The sequence below is a fragment of the Trematomus bernacchii genome, unplaced genomic scaffold (genome assembly GCF_902827165.1).
Source record: "Trematomus bernacchii unplaced genomic scaffold, fTreBer1.1, whole genome shotgun sequence".
NCBI lineage: Eukaryota > Metazoa > Chordata > Actinopteri > Perciformes > Nototheniidae > Trematomus > Trematomus bernacchii.
Genome location: NW_022987558.1, coordinates 431,614 through 450,252, shown reverse-complemented (window position 1 = coordinate 450,252; position 18,639 = coordinate 431,614). Strand labels below are relative to the sequence as shown.

At 40.0% G+C, this 18,639-nt stretch overlaps 1 protein-coding gene and 1 long non-coding RNA gene across 2 annotated transcripts; both read left to right on the top strand.

Moving 5' to 3' along the window:
- Nucleotides 1-1,221: 1,221 nt before the first annotated feature.
- LOC117477241 (zinc finger protein 2 homolog) lies at nt 1,222-5,560 on the top strand. Its single transcript, XM_034123904.1, has 3 exons — nt 1,222-1,342; nt 1,615-2,074; nt 3,640-5,560. Exons 2-3 carry the CDS (start codon nt 1,648-1,650, stop codon nt 5,022-5,024), a joined length of 1,812 nt encoding a protein of 603 aa, XP_033979795.1. The 5' UTR covers nt 1,222-1,342; nt 1,615-1,647; the 3' UTR covers nt 5,025-5,560.
- Nucleotides 5,561-6,162: 602 nt separating this feature from the next.
- Nucleotides 6,163-10,337, top strand: LOC117477292. Its single transcript, XR_004555329.1, has 3 exons — nt 6,163-6,498; nt 7,784-8,395; nt 10,074-10,337. It is a non-coding gene; the product is annotated as an uncharacterized LOC117477292 (long non-coding RNA).
- The last annotated feature ends 8,302 nt before the right edge of the window (nt 10,338-18,639 follow it).

The window sequence follows — 18,639 nt, the reverse complement described above, 5'->3', positions numbered from 1 at the left end:
CTCTGTGGTTTTTTTTTACAGGAGGGAAAACTAATTACAAATACAAAATAATTAGAAACACTACTTAATTGTGATTTTCTAATGTATCTAGTCTAAAAATGTTTAGAATTATGTTCCTTTGTTTTCCATTTTACACTCAGAAATACTATCTCCATGTAGGGTACACATTTTATACATTATTAAACCCATCACACCAATATTACACTGTTAACCCTCCTGTTGTCTTCGGGTCAAATCTGACCGATTTACTACTTTCATCAATCATAACTTTTTTGTTTTACATTCGATTGCATTAAGGCTTTATGATATGCTTCACAGTAGATATTTGAACATATACAATTGCTGATCACCACTGTCATTGAATTTTGGATGATTTAGTCAACTTTGTAACACCCATGGTGTTCCCGGTCAAAAATGACCGCCATAAAGAAAAGGAATTAGTAACCATCCGGATCAGATAACACACCCACACACACACACACACACACACACACACAACAATTTGACACATGGATCACACCTGGCACATGCAATACATGTTCAGTGTCTATTCTTTGTATATTTACTGCAGTTTTTCATGTATACCAGTAGTCTGATACAATATTTACAGTTTGAAAGGGTGTTAAATGAAATTTGGTGATGATTAATGGTATTTGTGTTAATGTAATAGCAGTTAAAACAGGACCGGTCAAATTTGACCGCGAATACCAAAGTAAGAGGGGGGGGGGGAACTAAGACAATAGAAGGGCTAAACAACATTATTGCAGCCATACAACACTGTTAATACACCATTATCACACCCACACTACACACATCTAACACCAATATTACACCCATGTTAAACTGTTATTACTGTACACCATTAATACAGCACTAAGATTACACCCAAATCACACTATTATTACACCTTTATAACATCCATATTACAATTATACTAAACCCATGTTAAACAATGCCACCTGTCAAATGACTTTAACCCACCAGAATACAGAAACCATTTAAAGGTTACATTTAAAAAAGTAATTAAAAAAAGCCAAGAGAATGCAAAGAAGAAGGATAAAGTAGAATAAGACAGGTTTAAATAAAAGAAAAAGAGTGACAGTGCATTATAAGACATGTTTAGTTATTTATTTAATAAAATGCAGTGGCAGTGGTTGTGTTTGTGATTGTGTTGCTGTTACTTTAATCCTGTGATGTAACTTGGACATCAGTGACCTGCGCTGATTGGCCGGAGCAGGAGGAAGTGTGCTGCTCTTCCTGTGTTATATTCTAGCCATTTATTAAACGTTAACCTGCTTAGGTATTAAAAAGCAGCTTTGACTGAATGACGAAACTATCAACGGTCAGTATTTTCTTTACACCTGATTAACCATAATAACATTGACAGTTGCCTAGCTACAAGAAAACGGTTTTAACGGTAAATGACCCACAGTGCTAGCCCCGTTGCTAGGCTAATGCAGGCGTTAGTGATGCTTAGCTATGATGCTAACCCGTAGATAACAGAAATATGGAGAAGATGAAGACTTGTGTCGTGTATTTATGCAAATGTATTGTATGTTACTGCCTTTTCTGTACTATAAATTAACCTCAGCAATGTGTCCCTCTTGTTCGCAGCACATTAAATGACGAAACCCTAATGGTGACCATATGAAGATGAAATCCACCAAGAAGAAGTCTTTGCAAAACAAAGCAATGAGAGGAGAGAAACAACATGATGTTGTGGTAGTTAAGACTGAATGTGAACCAGAGGAGGAAGTGCACCTTACTAATGGAGCGGGTCTGATCATCCAAATCAAGGAGGAACCACTCTCACAGGAGATCAGTGAGGAGCACAATGGACCCTCATCATGCTGCTCAGACACTAAGGATGGGACTGAGGCATGCATGCCAGATGTTCAGCAACACATCAAGGAAGAGTGTGACTTTGAGCATCATCCAGATGTCACTGAGGCTGCTGTCAAAGAGGAACCAGAGTCAGGGATAAAAGAGGAGATACACATTGAGCAGCAGAGAGGGGGGGAGGCAACAATACACATCAAGGGAGATTATGGAGAAGGAGAGAAGGACTGCAAAGGTAGGATATCTGTAGTTTATAAAAAACAGGCAATCCCTGGATATTATTGACGTTTTGGTGTTTCTTTTATATTAAAAAGTGTGTTTCTTCATTGCACTAATACAACAGCAGGTTATCAAATATTTTAAAATGTATAAGTATTAATGCAATATAAGATAAAGCCAGTACTTTGCCATTTGTGGCACTGCAGCTTATGTAACTCATATGTCATGTTGTAAATTGGTAATTTGCAATATTTATATATATTTAGATAAGATAAGACTGGATTTACTTACTACATTTTTCGTCTCAGCAGACTCGGCATGTTAAAACAATGCGTTGCACATCTGAAAATGAAAAAAAGAGTAATAAATAAACCAACATAAAATAGAAACATCTCAAAATAGAAAATATATACATATGAAGGGCCAAATTACAGCAAAAAAATTTGAAAGAAGAATATTATTTACATACTGTTTATTATTAATGCAATAGGCTTATTTTGTTGCTCATAACTTTTAAAGGGGACCTATCATGCAAAATGCACTTTTGTACGTCTTTTATACATGAATATGTGTCCCCGTTGTTCCAGGGAACTCACCAAGTGTCAGAAAACACAACCCTCTCTATTTTCCTCCATACCCAAATCTCTAAAAAAGGGGCTGCAACGGATCTGATAAAAACTGATCCAGATTTGAACACGTTACTGACGTCAGGACAGTGGCGCTACGGCTATTGGGCCAACTCTCCACCTATCAGGGAAATGTGGGGTTGGGCCACGGCCGGCCATTGCCGCTCGAAAGCGCTGGAGACGCTGTAGTACATATGCCAGGCCTGTAAGTGGCGCAGTAGTCTGCCACAAAAGCAGCGAAGAAGACTTCCCGCGCATGGCTGTGGCTTTTTTTCTCCCTCCCCGAGGCAAGCCTTTGCTCCCGCTGCTGTAATTCAATGCAATCCCTCCCCGTCGAGGCAAGCACTGTAATTCTCTCCGGTTAGTCCACCAGCAGATGACAAACACCCACCTCTCCGCCTCTTCCAAGGAACGAGGGGACCGTGCGGCAGAGTTTCAGTTAGGTTTTTTTTTCGCCGGTCAAGATGTCCGTTAAAGTTTAAATCTTCCGGACAAAATTAGAAATGTGCCGGTCAAAGGTCTTCTTTGTTATTTATTGAGCTTTAAAACAAATGAATAACGACTCTATATAATAAAACACGGAAGACGGAGATCTATTTTTCTCCCCCTCTTCTGACAGCCCAGCAGCTGTTCAGAGCACGCTCCCCTCTCCTGCAGGGGGGCGTGGTCAGCTGCAGCTCACAGAATCAGGCCCCTGCAAAAACAGTGCTGGAAAGAGCAAATAGAGCGAAATGAGGCATGGCTAAAATGCAGGATCTGTTTAGTATTTTGAAAAAAAAACTATATTTATATACTTTATATAGGTATGGCCCTACAATATATTGTTAAAATATAGCATGATAGGTGTCCTTTAAGTATTTTTCACGTTGTCTGTATAATAGGGAAGTTTGAAAATCATAATTACCACCTTTATTTAATGCACTCTGCTTCCTGTGTGTCTTCCTCTCCTCCCCAGAGTCATCGTCTGACTTCTATCCATGTCCTCACTGCGATGTTTCCTTCACTGACCTGGACTTCCTGGAGAAGCATGTCAAGTGGGTCCATCAGAAGGAGTATCTTGCCAAACTAAAGAAATGCCTCTCAAGCCGCACACTGAACCTCATCCCCAAACACCCGTGCACCGCCTGCAGCAGCACCTTTACATCTAAAGTACACCTTAGGCTCCATATACGTGAAGCCCACCCTTCTGCCCCTCCTCGCAGACTCTTCCCCTGTCCGACATGTGCGCGCAGCTTCCAGTACCTGAAGAATCTGAAGAATCACTGTCAGCGCTGGCACAGCATGTCCGTGGCGACCAAAGGAGGACATCTCAGCTGCGCCAAGTGTGGGAAGAGTTTCAAAGCTACCTGGGGTCAAGGGCCGCATTTGTGTCATGAGCAGCAAAACACAGAATCCGAGGATAAGCCAATCTGTCTGGATGTTGGTGTGAAGTGTCCAGAATGTGGCAAGATGATAGGCACACCTCAAAGCCTGGAGGATCACATGCGCACACACACGGGTGACCGGCCGTATGTCTGCAAGGATTGTGGCAGGAGGTTTGTGGAGCGCAGCGGGTGGCGGCAACACATGAAAATACACTTAGGGGAGAAGCCTTACAAATGCCAGGTGTGCGGGAAGGCCTTTTTAAGATCGCATCACCTCAAGTGCCACTTAACCACACACTCGGGGAAGAAGGAATACTCTTGTTCTGAATGTGGAAAAGAGTTTGGATTCAAGTCGAGTCTGACTCTCCACATTAGGACGCACTCCGATGAGAAACCCTTTCACTGCAATGTGTGCGGGAAGGACTTCATCACCCAGAGAAACCTCGGGGTTCACTCCAAAATCCATAACATTGAGAAAGCTCACCAGTGCGGTGACTGTGGGCTGAAGATTGGAGACATCGGGGCTTTGAAAATACACCTGCGCACACACACCGGAGAAAGACCTTACCACTGCACAGTCTGCGGCAATAGGTTCATTCGCCTATCACATCTGCGGAACCACCAACGCATACACACTGGAGAGAAACCCTACAAATGCAATGAATGCGACAAGAGTTTCACTCAGTCAGGTGATCTGGCCAAGCATAAGAGGATACACTCTGGGGAAAAGCCCTTTGAATGCCCAGAGTGCCACAATCGTTTCACCTCGTCCGGCGATCTGGGTAAGCACAGGAGGAGTCACACCAACCTGCGTCCCTACACGTGTGAAGAATGTGGAAAAAGCTTTCGTTTGTCAGGACATCTTAAAACTCACATGTTAACCCACACAGGCGAGAAGCCATATTCTTGCCCGAACTGCCTGCGCAGGTTTGCTCGCTCTCACCATCTCTCTGGGCACGTGGCTAAATGTCGCTGACTTTAACAACATGATTATAAATAAGCTATACTGATTTTGAAGTGGTTATTATTAGAGATGTATGTACGTTTTTTAATTCAAAACTCATATCCGTATATGATTATTTATATAATTTTTCTGTACATTTCGTCACTCGGATAACATTAACTTGTAAAGAAAAGTGGAAAAACACACATATGGACATTTTTGTTACTGCATGTAACTTTATTAAAGCATTATCCCAGGCCTTGTAGATAGATGGATAGAATCGGAGGGATTAAACCCTCTTTAATGGTCACACAGCACACACAGTGAAATTTGTTCTCTGCATTTAACCCATCATAGTACTAGGAGCCACAGTGGGCAGCTATTGTACAGCGCCCGTATGATTTAAATTTAGATTCATGATAAACCGGTTTTGAAAAACCGGTTTAAAATGAAGGCTTGTTGTCATCGTGTGAGGCAAAGTTCATGGAGACATGCTGTTAATGTTCGGTTGTGTGTTTCACAGAAAAATGCTGTATTATTTGTAAAAATATAATAAATTATTTGATGAATGCATGAACACTGTGTGCTACTGTGTCTTAAGATACTGGGAGAGAGCAAATTATTTTAAGCCTTTTGTGCAAAAGTGTTAAATGCCCACAATAAGGATGCCCATATTTCACGCAAGACTGAAAACTAGAGATTTGATTTGACTTAATCATGATAAAAAAATAATGGATTTATTAAGATTACTGAATTTGGATAAACCTTTTTTCTTTTCTTTTTTTAAACCTGGTTGTGTTTTCTGGTACCCATTTTTCAGATAAATTACATGCACATACAACAAAATATAAAGAAATAATTGTTAAAAGCTTAATAAAAGCAAAATCACACAAAAGGGGATTCGGTATTATAAAAATAGGACTAGCACTGCAAAGTATTGCTGATAACTTGCAATAGACCATAGATAATTGTATAGACAGCTCCCTCTAAGTATGCTGCACTATTTGTTTACAGTGTAGTTCATTGACCGTTGGTCCAAGGCACGGCGTAACCCGGCGGGGCGGGTCACTCCTCTTTAGCATTGTGCTTAACGTATAAGCTCCGCCCTAGATGTCAAGGCGGAGAAGCCCGTCTACGGCGCTCAGGTGAAAATATACGCACAATAATTCAGCAGTTTGTTTGTGTTGCCAATAAATCAGTAAACTCAACAGTCAATAATTCACAACAATTTGAGCTTTATTCATCGTATAACTAATGAGTTTCGTGACCATTAATATGTATAAACTAGCAGACAAAAGAAGGCTGAACTAAAGTAAATGTTTTAACTGAAATTAAACTCTTTAAGTGGGGCTAATGCAGTCCTAAAACAAGCTAGCTAACGTAGCTAACAACGCTGATATTTAAATTTAAATTGACAAGCTTTCTGAAGGCAAGGGTTTAAGCCTTTAAAGTAAAGGCTCATTCTGAAGAACCCGATTGAAGGACCTCCTAATCCGCTGCATGATCCGTAAGTAAATTTAGTTTTCTCATATCTTTGTCGAAGTGTTCAACAAACTGTACGTTAATAGTTTATGGCAGTGGCGTAACAAGGTTGTGATTGGCCCCGGTGCAAATATTGTTTTTTACTTAAATCATTTAACCAAAAACTGATGAAAAGCCACTTTTTTAGTTATGCCTTTCGTATCAACTGTGCTAAGAATAATCTGAAATAAATATCCAACATTTGTAAGTAACATGTTCCAATAGCAAGTAGCCCAAATGAAGGTTCTCTGGTATGCAATATCCATATGAACTACTTTGTGCAAAACTTCAACAACCAAAGGAAATTAAAAATGTACAAGACCAGAATATAACATAATGATTTCCCTCAGAGAGCCAACAGTGTCTCCAGCATTTGGCAGATTTGATATAAAGACACGTTTTAACTGGAATAACAGAAAAACGAATTATGTTTTCAACAAAATTCTCCATAAAGCTGAACTTCATTATCTTTAGGCCTAAAACTAGATGGTCTTTAAAATCGGGCCACATGAAAGTGCTGTTAGAATGAACAGGAAATATCTATACAAACTGGTATAGTCCCATATAATTGACATGCTTTATTGACAAACATGTCTAAAGCTCTTTTTATATTTCCTGGTCGTGCATCACATGTTTACTGTGAATTGGCCTCTGCAGTTTGTCATATAATCAATCATTTGCTCTCTGTATTTAAAATGAAATGAGGGGATTTGACACATTTTGATTGCATAAACAATATATTAAATGCGCACTTATGGGAGAATGGCTTTCATAGCTGCAAACATAGTGTAACATATTCATTTGGAGAATGATCTCAGCAATACCAAGTCTATATTTTCTTTACAGAAAGGATATAACCTCAGATACAGAGACCTCTAGTGGCTAGATGCACATCAAAGCTGCAGTTGGTACTTTACTCCGTCTACTTCTTACATTACTGACGTATGACGATCTAGTGACAGTTTCCGCATATTTTACATAATGATATTTTTTATAAGATTGGCCTACTGTTGCTTTTGAAAGATTGTGTTTTATTCCCAGCTTGTTTGCACAAAAGTTAAACAGCCAAGTTAATACATATTTACATTACACTGACAGATAATATGCAGTTTAAGCTATTGCTTAATTCACATTGTAAATACACATTTTCATAATATAGTGTGCTTTCAGCTTGTAAATGGGTAAAATAACAAATTGCCTTTTGTTCCTTTTTGCTTAATACTAAGTGCTTTGGCTTCTTGTTCATGACTTATGCTTTCTCTTATCTACAGGTCTATAGATTTCCTCTCCACTGAAGAGTAAGGCAGCAGCTAAGATGAGTCAGTCTGCTAAGATGAGTCAGTCTGCTAAAACGGGAATTCAACATCCTCAAAAGACTGCACACACCGAAGACAGAGGTATGTAAGAGTAAGATCCACTCTTTCATATGGGAACCAGTTTGCCCTAAAAAGACTGAACCATAACGGGATGAGGACACAATCCAAGATGTACAAACTATAATTGACTGTCCCCAGAAAGAGAAGAGGAACCCCTAAAACTAAAGCATCACTCTGAAGGAATGTGCCCTAAAAAACAAAATGAATTGTCCCTTATTTAGAACATTATCAGATCTGCGAAAAGAAAACAAGGACGCCCTATTTTCTGCACTGGACAGTGTGGAGAGTTGAAACATGAACAGGGGAGTATGAGCTGCACTGATTTGTACTGTAAACAAGTGGAAGAGGAGCCAGCAGACCCTGAGACACGTGAAATCTGCCATGTAACAAAGTTTGGGAATTGGGAATTTGAAGGCCTGGAGGCATTTGTGGAGGGAGAGACTGAGCCACGCTTAACTGGACACTACGAGGACACACCAGCAGCCGAGGCAGAGGAAAGCAACACAAGTAAGCCACCTCACATCTGATCTTTGACTAATCCTCCTCACTGCAGCGAGATGCTTTATTTAAAGCCTCTTTTTTCTTTTCTAAATATATTTGTATTGAAGACACATAGAAAAGACATTTGGTGCATTGATAGGTTAGATTGAACAGTTCAAAGATACCAGTGTTCATCTTAGTCTCTACTATTGAACATCAATTGACAAGCCACACATAGAAGATCTTCACTTGAAGGCGTACAATATTCAAACCACAAATTATAACCAAAACAGACCATGTAGCCAAAATGTAAGAGAGGGTTGTACAGACTAACAGGACAAAACAAAAATAAATAATAACAAAACAGTACAAAGACAACAACTAAATATATAATAAAGGGGGGGGGGGGGAAGTGTCCATTAATCAGTAGACAAAAATATTTAAAGCCTTTCTCATTGGAATATGTATTTATTGATCGGACTAGTACAGATTTCTTTTGAGGATATGATTACATTCTAATTGACAATTGAACCGTACATTGATGTCTACTTTGTTAAAAACACAACAACCAACTAAATAATGTGATTACGGTTACTACATTTTGAATGTGTTGTTTTAATAACTGCACTGCATTGTTCCTTCACCGAATAAGATCTAAGTTAATAAAAGACTACCCTGTGGCAGGCAAATAAACAAATTATGCTTATTTTTTTGCTTGACTTGCTGCTGAAGCAGTCTATTATCCCCTGCATGCATAAAACTATTTTGGTCATGGCTACAAGGCACATTAGGTTATCCTGCTGCTAACATAAATGAAACCAGATAGACATTATACCAACTGTTGTTCCCCGTAAATACCTTTCCTGACTTGTTTAATCAACATCCATGAACAATTTGACAAAATCTAAATTAAGTATGTTTTGTAGACAGAGAAGTTGAGTTGTGGTGTCCTTAAAAGAGGTCAGGGGAAAGTTCTTACAGTGGAGATTTAGCATGTGGACGGTTGGGTGATGTGATTTATTTTCTGGTGATATGCTTAACTTTTTAAGAAGTCGTTTGACTGAGTAGACTACATTTTTTAGAAAAATCTTCCCATGGTAGATGTTACAGTGTACAAAAGGGAAAAAAAGAGAGAACACAGAAGTAGCACCAGGAAAAGCACTATATAAATACTTATTATTATTATATAGTAGCAAAATGCAAGTTCCACATACAGGACATTCAGGATTAATTTCATAGTTAACTTGTACACCCTTAGATCGATCTGATAGGACTTACATCAGCTTAGTGCGGTTCTTTTTTAATACAAATTAAATGTTCCACGCTCTTTAATAGGATGTCAAAAGTTGTCAAATTCAGTACTAGGAATATAAAATATGACACCAACATGCTTTCCTGTACACATACAAGTCATTGGCATTAATAATAGGAAATGGTAAGAAGAAATATGCAGTATACTGTACCAAGATTCAAATTGTATTTTCCTAGTGCACTTATGTGTGTCTACTTATAAATAATCATAGGTCAAATGAAAGCGACCAGCCAAACATGGATAAATGCTGTGTGTACTTTTTGGAAAGGCTAGTAGGATGTCTTCTCTAATTGGAATTTAATAATATATACATTCATTATTACCTGCCTTTAAATTCTGTCACGGTCACTTTACACCAAATTGTTTACTAATTAAACTTTCTTCTCTCCCCAGATTTGTCTCTGCAGGAGTTGAATATTTGTCCGTGCTGCACAAATCCTTCAGACTCTGGCTTCCTGTCAACCATCATCACCGGGATTATAACTATGGTATACTTGGTCCTCTAGATACCAGTCCTCAAAGTACTCTCTAGTAAAGTGACTTTTGAAAATGTTGTCCCCAAGGCACACATGCATGAATCTGCTAACACCTGTATTCATATCCATGCAAATGTGCTTCTATAATTGTTATCACTTGTTTTATTCTGTAAACTGTATACATCCAATGCCAAATAAAATGTTATAGATTAATATATTACTCATTAATATATTAATTAACAAAAGAAATCAAGAATTAATTAGACATTTTGTAAAACAACAACACACACATCATGCAAATCTAGCTGGGAAAGAGGCTAACCACGGCTCTGCAGGGGAATACAATGTCATTCATATTGTTTTGTACAGTTTCATATTGCATCAATGATGTATGGTTGTCCCAAAATGCAGTCGTACACAGTTAAAGAACCACTGTTCGAGTAATTAAACGACCAGAATGCATTAGTACTTTCCAGACTTTGATGCAGCTAATAGTCCATAATGTCCAAGATCTTTGGAAAGCTTTAATTGTACAGAGTTCATCAGAAAATGTAAAATTATGAGTTGATCCATGATCCATTAAAAGATAAACTAATATAGGTTAAGTCCTGATTTAACAGGAAGAAGCATGGCATGACACAAATAAATAATATATAGCTACCAACAAAATATCTTGTGTTTTTCACATGAGAGCAGAAGCCCGAGGAGAAAAGAAACAAGAAAATCTATACATGACAAACCTCTGAGGCAGGAAAACCATTTTTTTGTGATACTGCATGAAAAACAATAATGGAAAGAAGATGATTGCCTTTATAGTGTTTCTGATTACCGTTGAAATATATTGTAATGGTTTCTTTTTTTAAATTCGCATTGCATTTCATCCCCCGTTTGCATCGGAATATATATCTGTCTCGAGCAGGGCTTTCATCAGAGGAAGATCTTCCCCGCACATTCGTTTACACCCAGGATATGCATCACTAGGACGAGGGCCACAACCAGACCTGTCTCGGTCAATTCGGTGGGAATTGGTCTATTATTTTTATGTCCGCAATTACGAGGACAGAGCAGTAACTACGACTCCAGCGCAGATAACAAAGATATATTTAGGAGTAAATAATATTGACTGTACCTTTGTTTAAAGCTGGAATCAATACTTCTTAAAGCGTGTCCATTTTTCATTTAGCCGCGTCATGTCTGTGCGGAGGAGGGGCAGAGAGATGAATGGCTGGATTCTCTAATTCCCCCTGTTGCAGTTATCATAATTGTTGAACAACCACGGTTTTTAAAGATCGGGCTCGGGGAGAGGCAGGCCACACAAAGAAAGTTAATAGATTTGGAAAATTGAGATAGATTGCACAGCAGCCGTTTTTGGACCGTTCCATCGGCGTGGCAGGCAGATGGACAAATATGATCCGTGGTGGAGGATGGGGAGGGGGATACTGCAGCACACAAACACAGAGAATGCATCCTGATAAATAAAGGTGTTACTGTTTACCCCTTCCGTGCTGCGTGCGCGCGTGTCTCATCGTGTGGCGGGTGATAGCCGGATGCATCACAGTTTGAGGCCTCCATCAGCCTCAGAGCGGGTGAATTCTCCCTGAAAGGCCTCGGCGAAGCAGCGGCAGTTCCTCTCTTGAGGCACCAGGGGGAAATGGATAGCTGTGGAAAGGATGCTTCGGGGAATAGGCGAGCTCAGGAAATGCCTCCCGCTCAGAAGTTTTTTGCCAATTTGTTAGAACTATGATGTGGAATGAGCCTGTGGTCAGCATTGCATATAGAAAAGGTCTCTTTTGTCCCTTTTGTAATGCCTCCATCATACCTCCTCCATCATAGACAGTGTTGTCCCAGCTGATAGTGCTCCCTGTGTACGACCTCTGACCCCGTCATTTGTCTGCGGACGATGGCTTTCAGAACCTCCTAAAGGATATTTTACAGCAGTGATTTATCCAGAGGAGGCTACATTTGGTCCCATCCGTTTTGATACCGGCCATTGTTTTCACATTTGATGCTTTTCTCTCTGCTCCTCTGAAATCTTTCCCATATCCAATTTTCGCCTTTTCCCCGTGTCCAATTTTCCCTAATATTCAGATGATTATAGCATGATGCTTTCCTTCCCTTCTTTCAGCGTTCTACTCTTTTTCCTCTCCTGCTGCTATTTTCCCCTGATTCTCTTTCACTCTCCTCCTTATATTCGGACATACAGCTACATGATATGAATATTTACAGTGACATAATGTTTAATCATCTCCGATATAGATGCACTACGATGCCTGAGTCTGCTGCAAATCATCCGCAAATCGAAAACATAAAATCTTACATTTACTTAGCCCTTCCCTGTCCTAGAGCCAACCGGCAAAAAAACATTTTCAATCTGTCCCCTTTGACAGACAGTCTGCAGTGTTTTAGCTTGCCGCCTGAGAATTGAATCACCCCATATTGAATCTTATAAAGTCCAGTTGAGGGGATTTTCTTTTTGTGATGTAATTTGAGCTATCCAATTTTCCTTGTATTTACGGTCTATATTTTGTCAATTTGGCAGAGGAACACATTGTGTGCGTTGGCGCTGGGTGTCACCGGTGTCGTCACGCTGCGGTGGTTTTGGTGTTGGCTGGCCTCGGAGGTCAGTGTGTGGGAAGAGATGGTGGCTCTGCAGGGCTTTGCAGCGGCTCTTGGCCTGTCCCTTTGGGCTCCGGCAGGCCCACATCCACTCCTCTTATTCATGAAGGGGTCAGAACACGGGTCAAAACACACCGTTTGACTCCCCGCAACACACTGGTGTGTGTGGGCGTAGATGAAACTGGGTATTTTGTGGGCCTTTGGTAAGCTGCAGCTGGTAGCGGCTCTTACTTCTCTCCCTCTCAAGTCCAAATGTGCCTAAAAGCATAGCTCACACAAAGGAAGGAGAGAGAAAACGCCATTAAAATGTTGAGTGCTGAGAGTGGGCTGCCGAGTTACACATAAAGGATACAAAGATGCTGTTTATTCCCCATTAGTATCACCACATTGACAGGTTGGTCAAGAGGTGAGGAAGATTTCTCTCTCCCTCAACCACCTTGTAATGCTTGCACTGAGAAACTACGCTACGTGTTTTCCACCAAGTCGGTCGCTATCGTGGCGACTGCCCGAGAGGATCTCTTGACCACGGCATCCCTCCTCCTTTCATCCCACTCTAACCTCTTGCCCCCTCCGTCTCCTTAGTGCAGAGATAGAGATGTGGAGGGCGACGGAGACTGACAGTGTGCGCTCCCCTGCTCAGTAAATATGAACTGCACCCAGCAGACAGACTCATTCATCACAGGGGAAAGAGGGGGAAAAGAGGGGATGGTGGAGGTGGAGGGAAACAGAAAGGACTAAGAGACATGTCCAAAAGACCGAGAGGGAGGGAGGGAGGGAGGGATGAAGCGGAGGAAGAAGAGAGGTGGGAGGAATAGGAAGCAGATGGGAAAAAAGGATGAAAGAAAGGAAAGTGTTCTGGGTGAAACGAGTGGGAGAAAGAGATAACGGGCTGAAAAGGAGAAGAGAGTCCCGGATGATTGAAGGATAAATAAAGGATAGAGGAAGTGCATGGGGAGGAGAAACCTCAAGCATGGGAAAGCTGATGAAATATCGGAGGACATTTTATATCTCATCACCAAGAGATCTTGTGTTGTGATGACTGCCCTTAAGCATTTGATTATGGGAGCAGCATTAGTTTTGCTGCCCTCCAGTCAGAAGCTCATCCCTCACCGACTTGTTGCTTCTCACATTTTAACCTTGAATATGCACTGTTTGAATCTGGAGGTCATGTCACTGTTTTCATGACTGGAGTAGTTTTAGTGGCAGTTAGGCCATGAGGTGCGAAAATGTCTTTGTTGTCTAAACTTGAGTTATTTTTAAACGCTATATTGTTAGAGTTACAGAAAAACTAACAATGTCATCTCTAAACTTTTGGGCTGAGAGTTGCACTCACTGGCAAAGAGCCCATTCACTCCTACTGAAGATAACATTTGAAAATCATAAGCAAACGATGCCACAAGACAAATGATTTATTGGGGACTATTTTCAGCCACAAATACGGTTCAATAGTGAGTTTTTTTACAATAGCAAGTCAGTTCACTTGGGAATGGCTCAAAATTAACTGCAGTGTCAATTGTAATAAATTACCTTTCACAGAGGTCAAAGGTGTAGTTCACTGTTTTAGTTTTTAATAGCTTTTACATCAATGACATATAGAGGTACGATGCCGTGCGTTGGCTACAGAGATAAGTTAGTGGGATCAATTCCTTGGTGGTTTTTGATAATATAGAAAAGCCAGGCCTTTTTGTTCGTGTTGAAAATATCTCAGTCTAAACAAAACACTTGACATGATAATTATGGATGAGATGTAAAACTAATACAACAACTGCTATTATTTGCCCAAATGCACCAGATTACCTCACATTAATCGAAAGGCATTTACCTTTGCTATAACATGAATCAATAATGTTGTATCGGTCGTTGCCGTGTTATACAGATTTCCACAACAAAAGGAGTAGTATCATAACAAGCTGCAGCCGAAGGGAAATACACAAGAGGTATTTGATTACTCGGGTACATACAGTAGTTACCGTGTATTGATTATTGACTCAAGTTTTAGACGAAGAGATTGGTCAAGAGGGACATTAAAAATGCATCTTATATATTTTTAGCATTATTGTTAAACACATATTGTTAGTCCAGTTCTCTAACTGTTAAGGAAGATTATCTTTGTGTGTGTTTGTCTTTCAAGTACTTATGTTAAAATTATGTTTTAATGTAAGTGCCCATGACAAGCCATGGCGTACAACTGTCCTTGAAATGTGCTTTTATTTAACTAAAGGCTTGAATGTCCAAAGGCATGCCATACCAAATGCTAGGACACAATAAAAACATACAAAGTATTTCTCGTAAATCCCTAAATCCTTTGTCCTTTCCGGTCCATGTCCTCAATTTCCAACACTCCCACCAAAACCACGTCCCCTCCATCTTTTTCCACTCCGCAGAAAGACAGCAGAGAGGGAAGATGATGTGTGACAGATGCCACATTTCGACTTTCTGTCAGGGAGATTAATATTGACACAGTGTGTTTCTTACCAGGGGCTTGTTGACTGTGTGTGTTGGCCTTTGATTTCATTATCCTCTGCTCAGCCACTTTTTTCTTAAGAATCAGACAATAACAGATGTGGCGACTGAAATGGAGACACTGATGTTGGAGGGGCTGAGTGAACAAGTCATATTGCCGGGGGGGGGGTCGGCCATCAGTCCTGTTTGCCGTGGAAGTGTAAACCCCCCGAGGATATCCAGAGACCCTTCAGTTTGATCAACCCCTTCAGTAGCGTGGCCCACGAGCTGCTGTGGTACAAAGTGTCCTAGCTGTTTCCAAACACATGAGTGAGTTAACTTAACGCTACTTTACTTTCATGTCATTCGTTTTTCTCAATTCGAGACTCTACTTTAACACATTATAGAGCAAATATTGTACTTTTGACTACACTAGCTGTATTTGACGGATACAGTTGGTGAGTGCTTGGCATATTAATACTTTAAAAACCTATTTGGGAAAATGATGCATCATTATTCAATACATTTAAAGCCTCACTGACACTGGATTTTTATTTTTTATTTGAAAGATTTTGTTGTTTGAGATTGAAAGTGACAAAGAGACTGATTTTAGGTTGATCTTTGAGAGTTAAAAAGACATCAATATATATTAAAGTGGACCTATCATGCTATATTTGAATAATATAGTGTAGGACCATACCTATATAAGGCATATTTATACTTTTTTTTTTCAAAATACCAAACAGATCATGCATTTTAGCCATGCCTCATTTCGCTCAATTTGACATTTTTTAGCTCTGTTTTAGCAAGGGCAGATTCTGTGAGAACAGCACCATCTACAGGCCTGGCATATGTACTACAGCGTCTCCAGGGCTTTCGAACGGCAATGGCCGTGGCTGTCTCCTCCTGATTGGTGGAGTTGGCCCAATAGCCGTAGCGCCACTGTCCTGACGTCAGGACAGTGTTCAAATCTGGATCAGTTTTTATCAGATCCGTTGCAGCCTCTTTTTTAGAGATTTGGGTATGGAGGAAAATAGAGAGGGTTGTGTTTTCTGACACTTGGTGAGTTCCCTGGAACGCCGGGGACACATATTCATATATAAAAGACGTACAAAAGTGCATTTTGCATGATAGGTCCCCTTTAAAGTACATACAAGCATTGGTGATAAGGACTCCTTACTTAGCTTTTATTAAAGCATTGTTTGCATGATATGTACTGAGCGTGAGGTTTACATTTAGAAATAAGTTTCTCTGTGCTCTCTGGTCGAAGAACTTTGGAACATATCGATGTTTCTAAATGACCTCAAGATATTCTTTAGGAAATCTGTGCTGCAATTATTCTCTGATACAGATGTACAATAGGATTAGATCAGCAGCAATATCTGTCTGATATGATACTCAAAAGTATGTTTTACGTTAGCCATGGTACAACATTCAAGCTGCTCATCCATTCATCACAAATAAAGGACGCAATATGTCAGTGGCTATAATAATATAAACTATTATATGAGAAGATGTTATTATAGTTGGTTTGCAGTAATAGGATTTGAGCTCATGGGCTGGGGATGTTTGTATAGGAAAGATGTGATGTCAATAAGCTCATATATTTAAAAAATAAATAAACTGTTTTTTTTGTGTATGTAAGCAGGGTACAGGCTCTCTAAATGTTTACTACGACTGTAAGACTTTCACTTGTTTTTATTTTCCTAAGTATGTCTCCCTCCAATGTATGAGAGTATTTGAACTGGTATTTTGGCCATTGTAATGTTGGACGTATTGGACCTTACAAATGTTGACTATTTTGGTTTTATTAGAGTAAACATTAGATACAATTTTCAGAACTTTTTGAGCAAGCATAATGATGAAAATATCAAAATATAGAAGGCATGTTTTTCAAAATACAGGTCAGCATCTCCGTACAACCCTATATGTTGAAGTGTGTGGTTTAGAATTGGAGAAGAAAACTGGTTTAGTATTTGTTCCTCAGTCAGACCCTCCTAAGTGCTCATATGTTCTCTGATCTACTTGCCTGTTATGGCTGTAGATAGACTTATAGATTTGGCAGAGCGTAATAAAATCTAATTGATTCAATTGTAATTCCTTTTGTTGATTTGAGCAATCTACAAGTGGCTTCATGTCTCCGAGCCAAAGCTGGCCGGCCTTCATCTCAAACTTGTAAGCCTCTGAGAACTTTCCGACGCTTATCGAAGCATTTCTGAGCTGAAATACAAGAGATGGATCCTACAGCTTCCTGATTTAGTAATTTCAAAGCGTGGGGCTTGCTGTTAGTGGGAGAATAAAATCAATAGGCCTCTCTGGAGAGGAGTAGGTATAGCTTGTAGTCCTATGATATGAGAAGAGGATCCAAACAGGAAACACAGGAGGAAATAGGGAGGAGCAAAGCAGCTTCAGCGCATAAACAAATGGAAAGCAAAGTAGGGGAGATAATGCAAGAAGGAGACAAGAGACCGGTGGGGGAAACAGTTGTCGCCAGAGACTTTTATTGACTTTTTCCCCCCTCCTCTGCACACGTGACTACCAGATAAATTCACACACAGTGAGAGGGAGAAGGGTAGTGAGGGGGGAGAGAGAGAGAGAAATGAGAAAATAAATTACTCTGGAAAGATATGACGATAGGCTACACGCGGCTTTAAATCTAAAAGGGAATTCGCGACACACTCGACCAATTTGTCACTGTGCTTTTTGCCTCTTTTCATTTCTTTTTTGCTACTTCCCCCCTTCTATTATTTTTCACTCCCTCAATACCCCGATGCCCCTAATTTACCTCACTTTTCCCTTGCAGGCCTGTCCAATTTTTCTTCACCCTATGTTTTCCAAATGTAGTCTTCAGGACCTAAACATTGAGGTGTTGTCATGTGAGCATATAGGATCCTTCACTTTTCTTTATTCCTAACCTAGGATACCTGTCATGTCCAAGTCTTAATATATCGCCTTGCAATCTATGACAAATCCATAAATCTATCCACCTCAGCTCGTCTTTCAATAGGTTTCCCTTCATCTGTAACTACAATCACATTTGTGCTTCCTCCTCCTCCTCCTCCTCCTCCTGTTCTGCAAACATGGGTCTATCAAAATCTGGGGGGAAAAGGAGGAAATGAGATGCATCGTAAAAAAAAAGGGAAAAAAAGAATGATCGCACCCACAGTAAAGGATGTCTGGAAAATAGGTGGAAGAATGGAATGGAAAAGAGAAAAGAAAGAAAACGCAGACTTAAAGTATACCCCCCTCTCTTTTATTTAATTTAGACGCCAGGCGAAAATCGATCCTGCCATTCGATACGCAATCCGAATCAAGGCGAATTAAGCGGGCGGAAATTAACTCTGAAAATATTTTTGATGGAGTGGCTTGTAGTCTCTCGGCCAAATGGACTGCAAAGTGGAACAAATGACAGGGGCCTAGTGGTG

What these genes read in the sequence shown, in the direction of transcription:
- LOC117477241 (XM_034123904.1), top strand. Translation starts at nt 1,648, where the DNA reads ATGAAGATGAAATCCACCAAGAAGAAGTCTTTGCAAAACAAAGCAATG. An exon ending in AGGAGAGAAGGACTGCAAAG is followed by an intron (nt 2,075 to 3,639) that starts GTAGGATATCTG and finishes TCTCCTCCCCAG; the next exon opens with AGTCATCGTCTGACTTCTAT.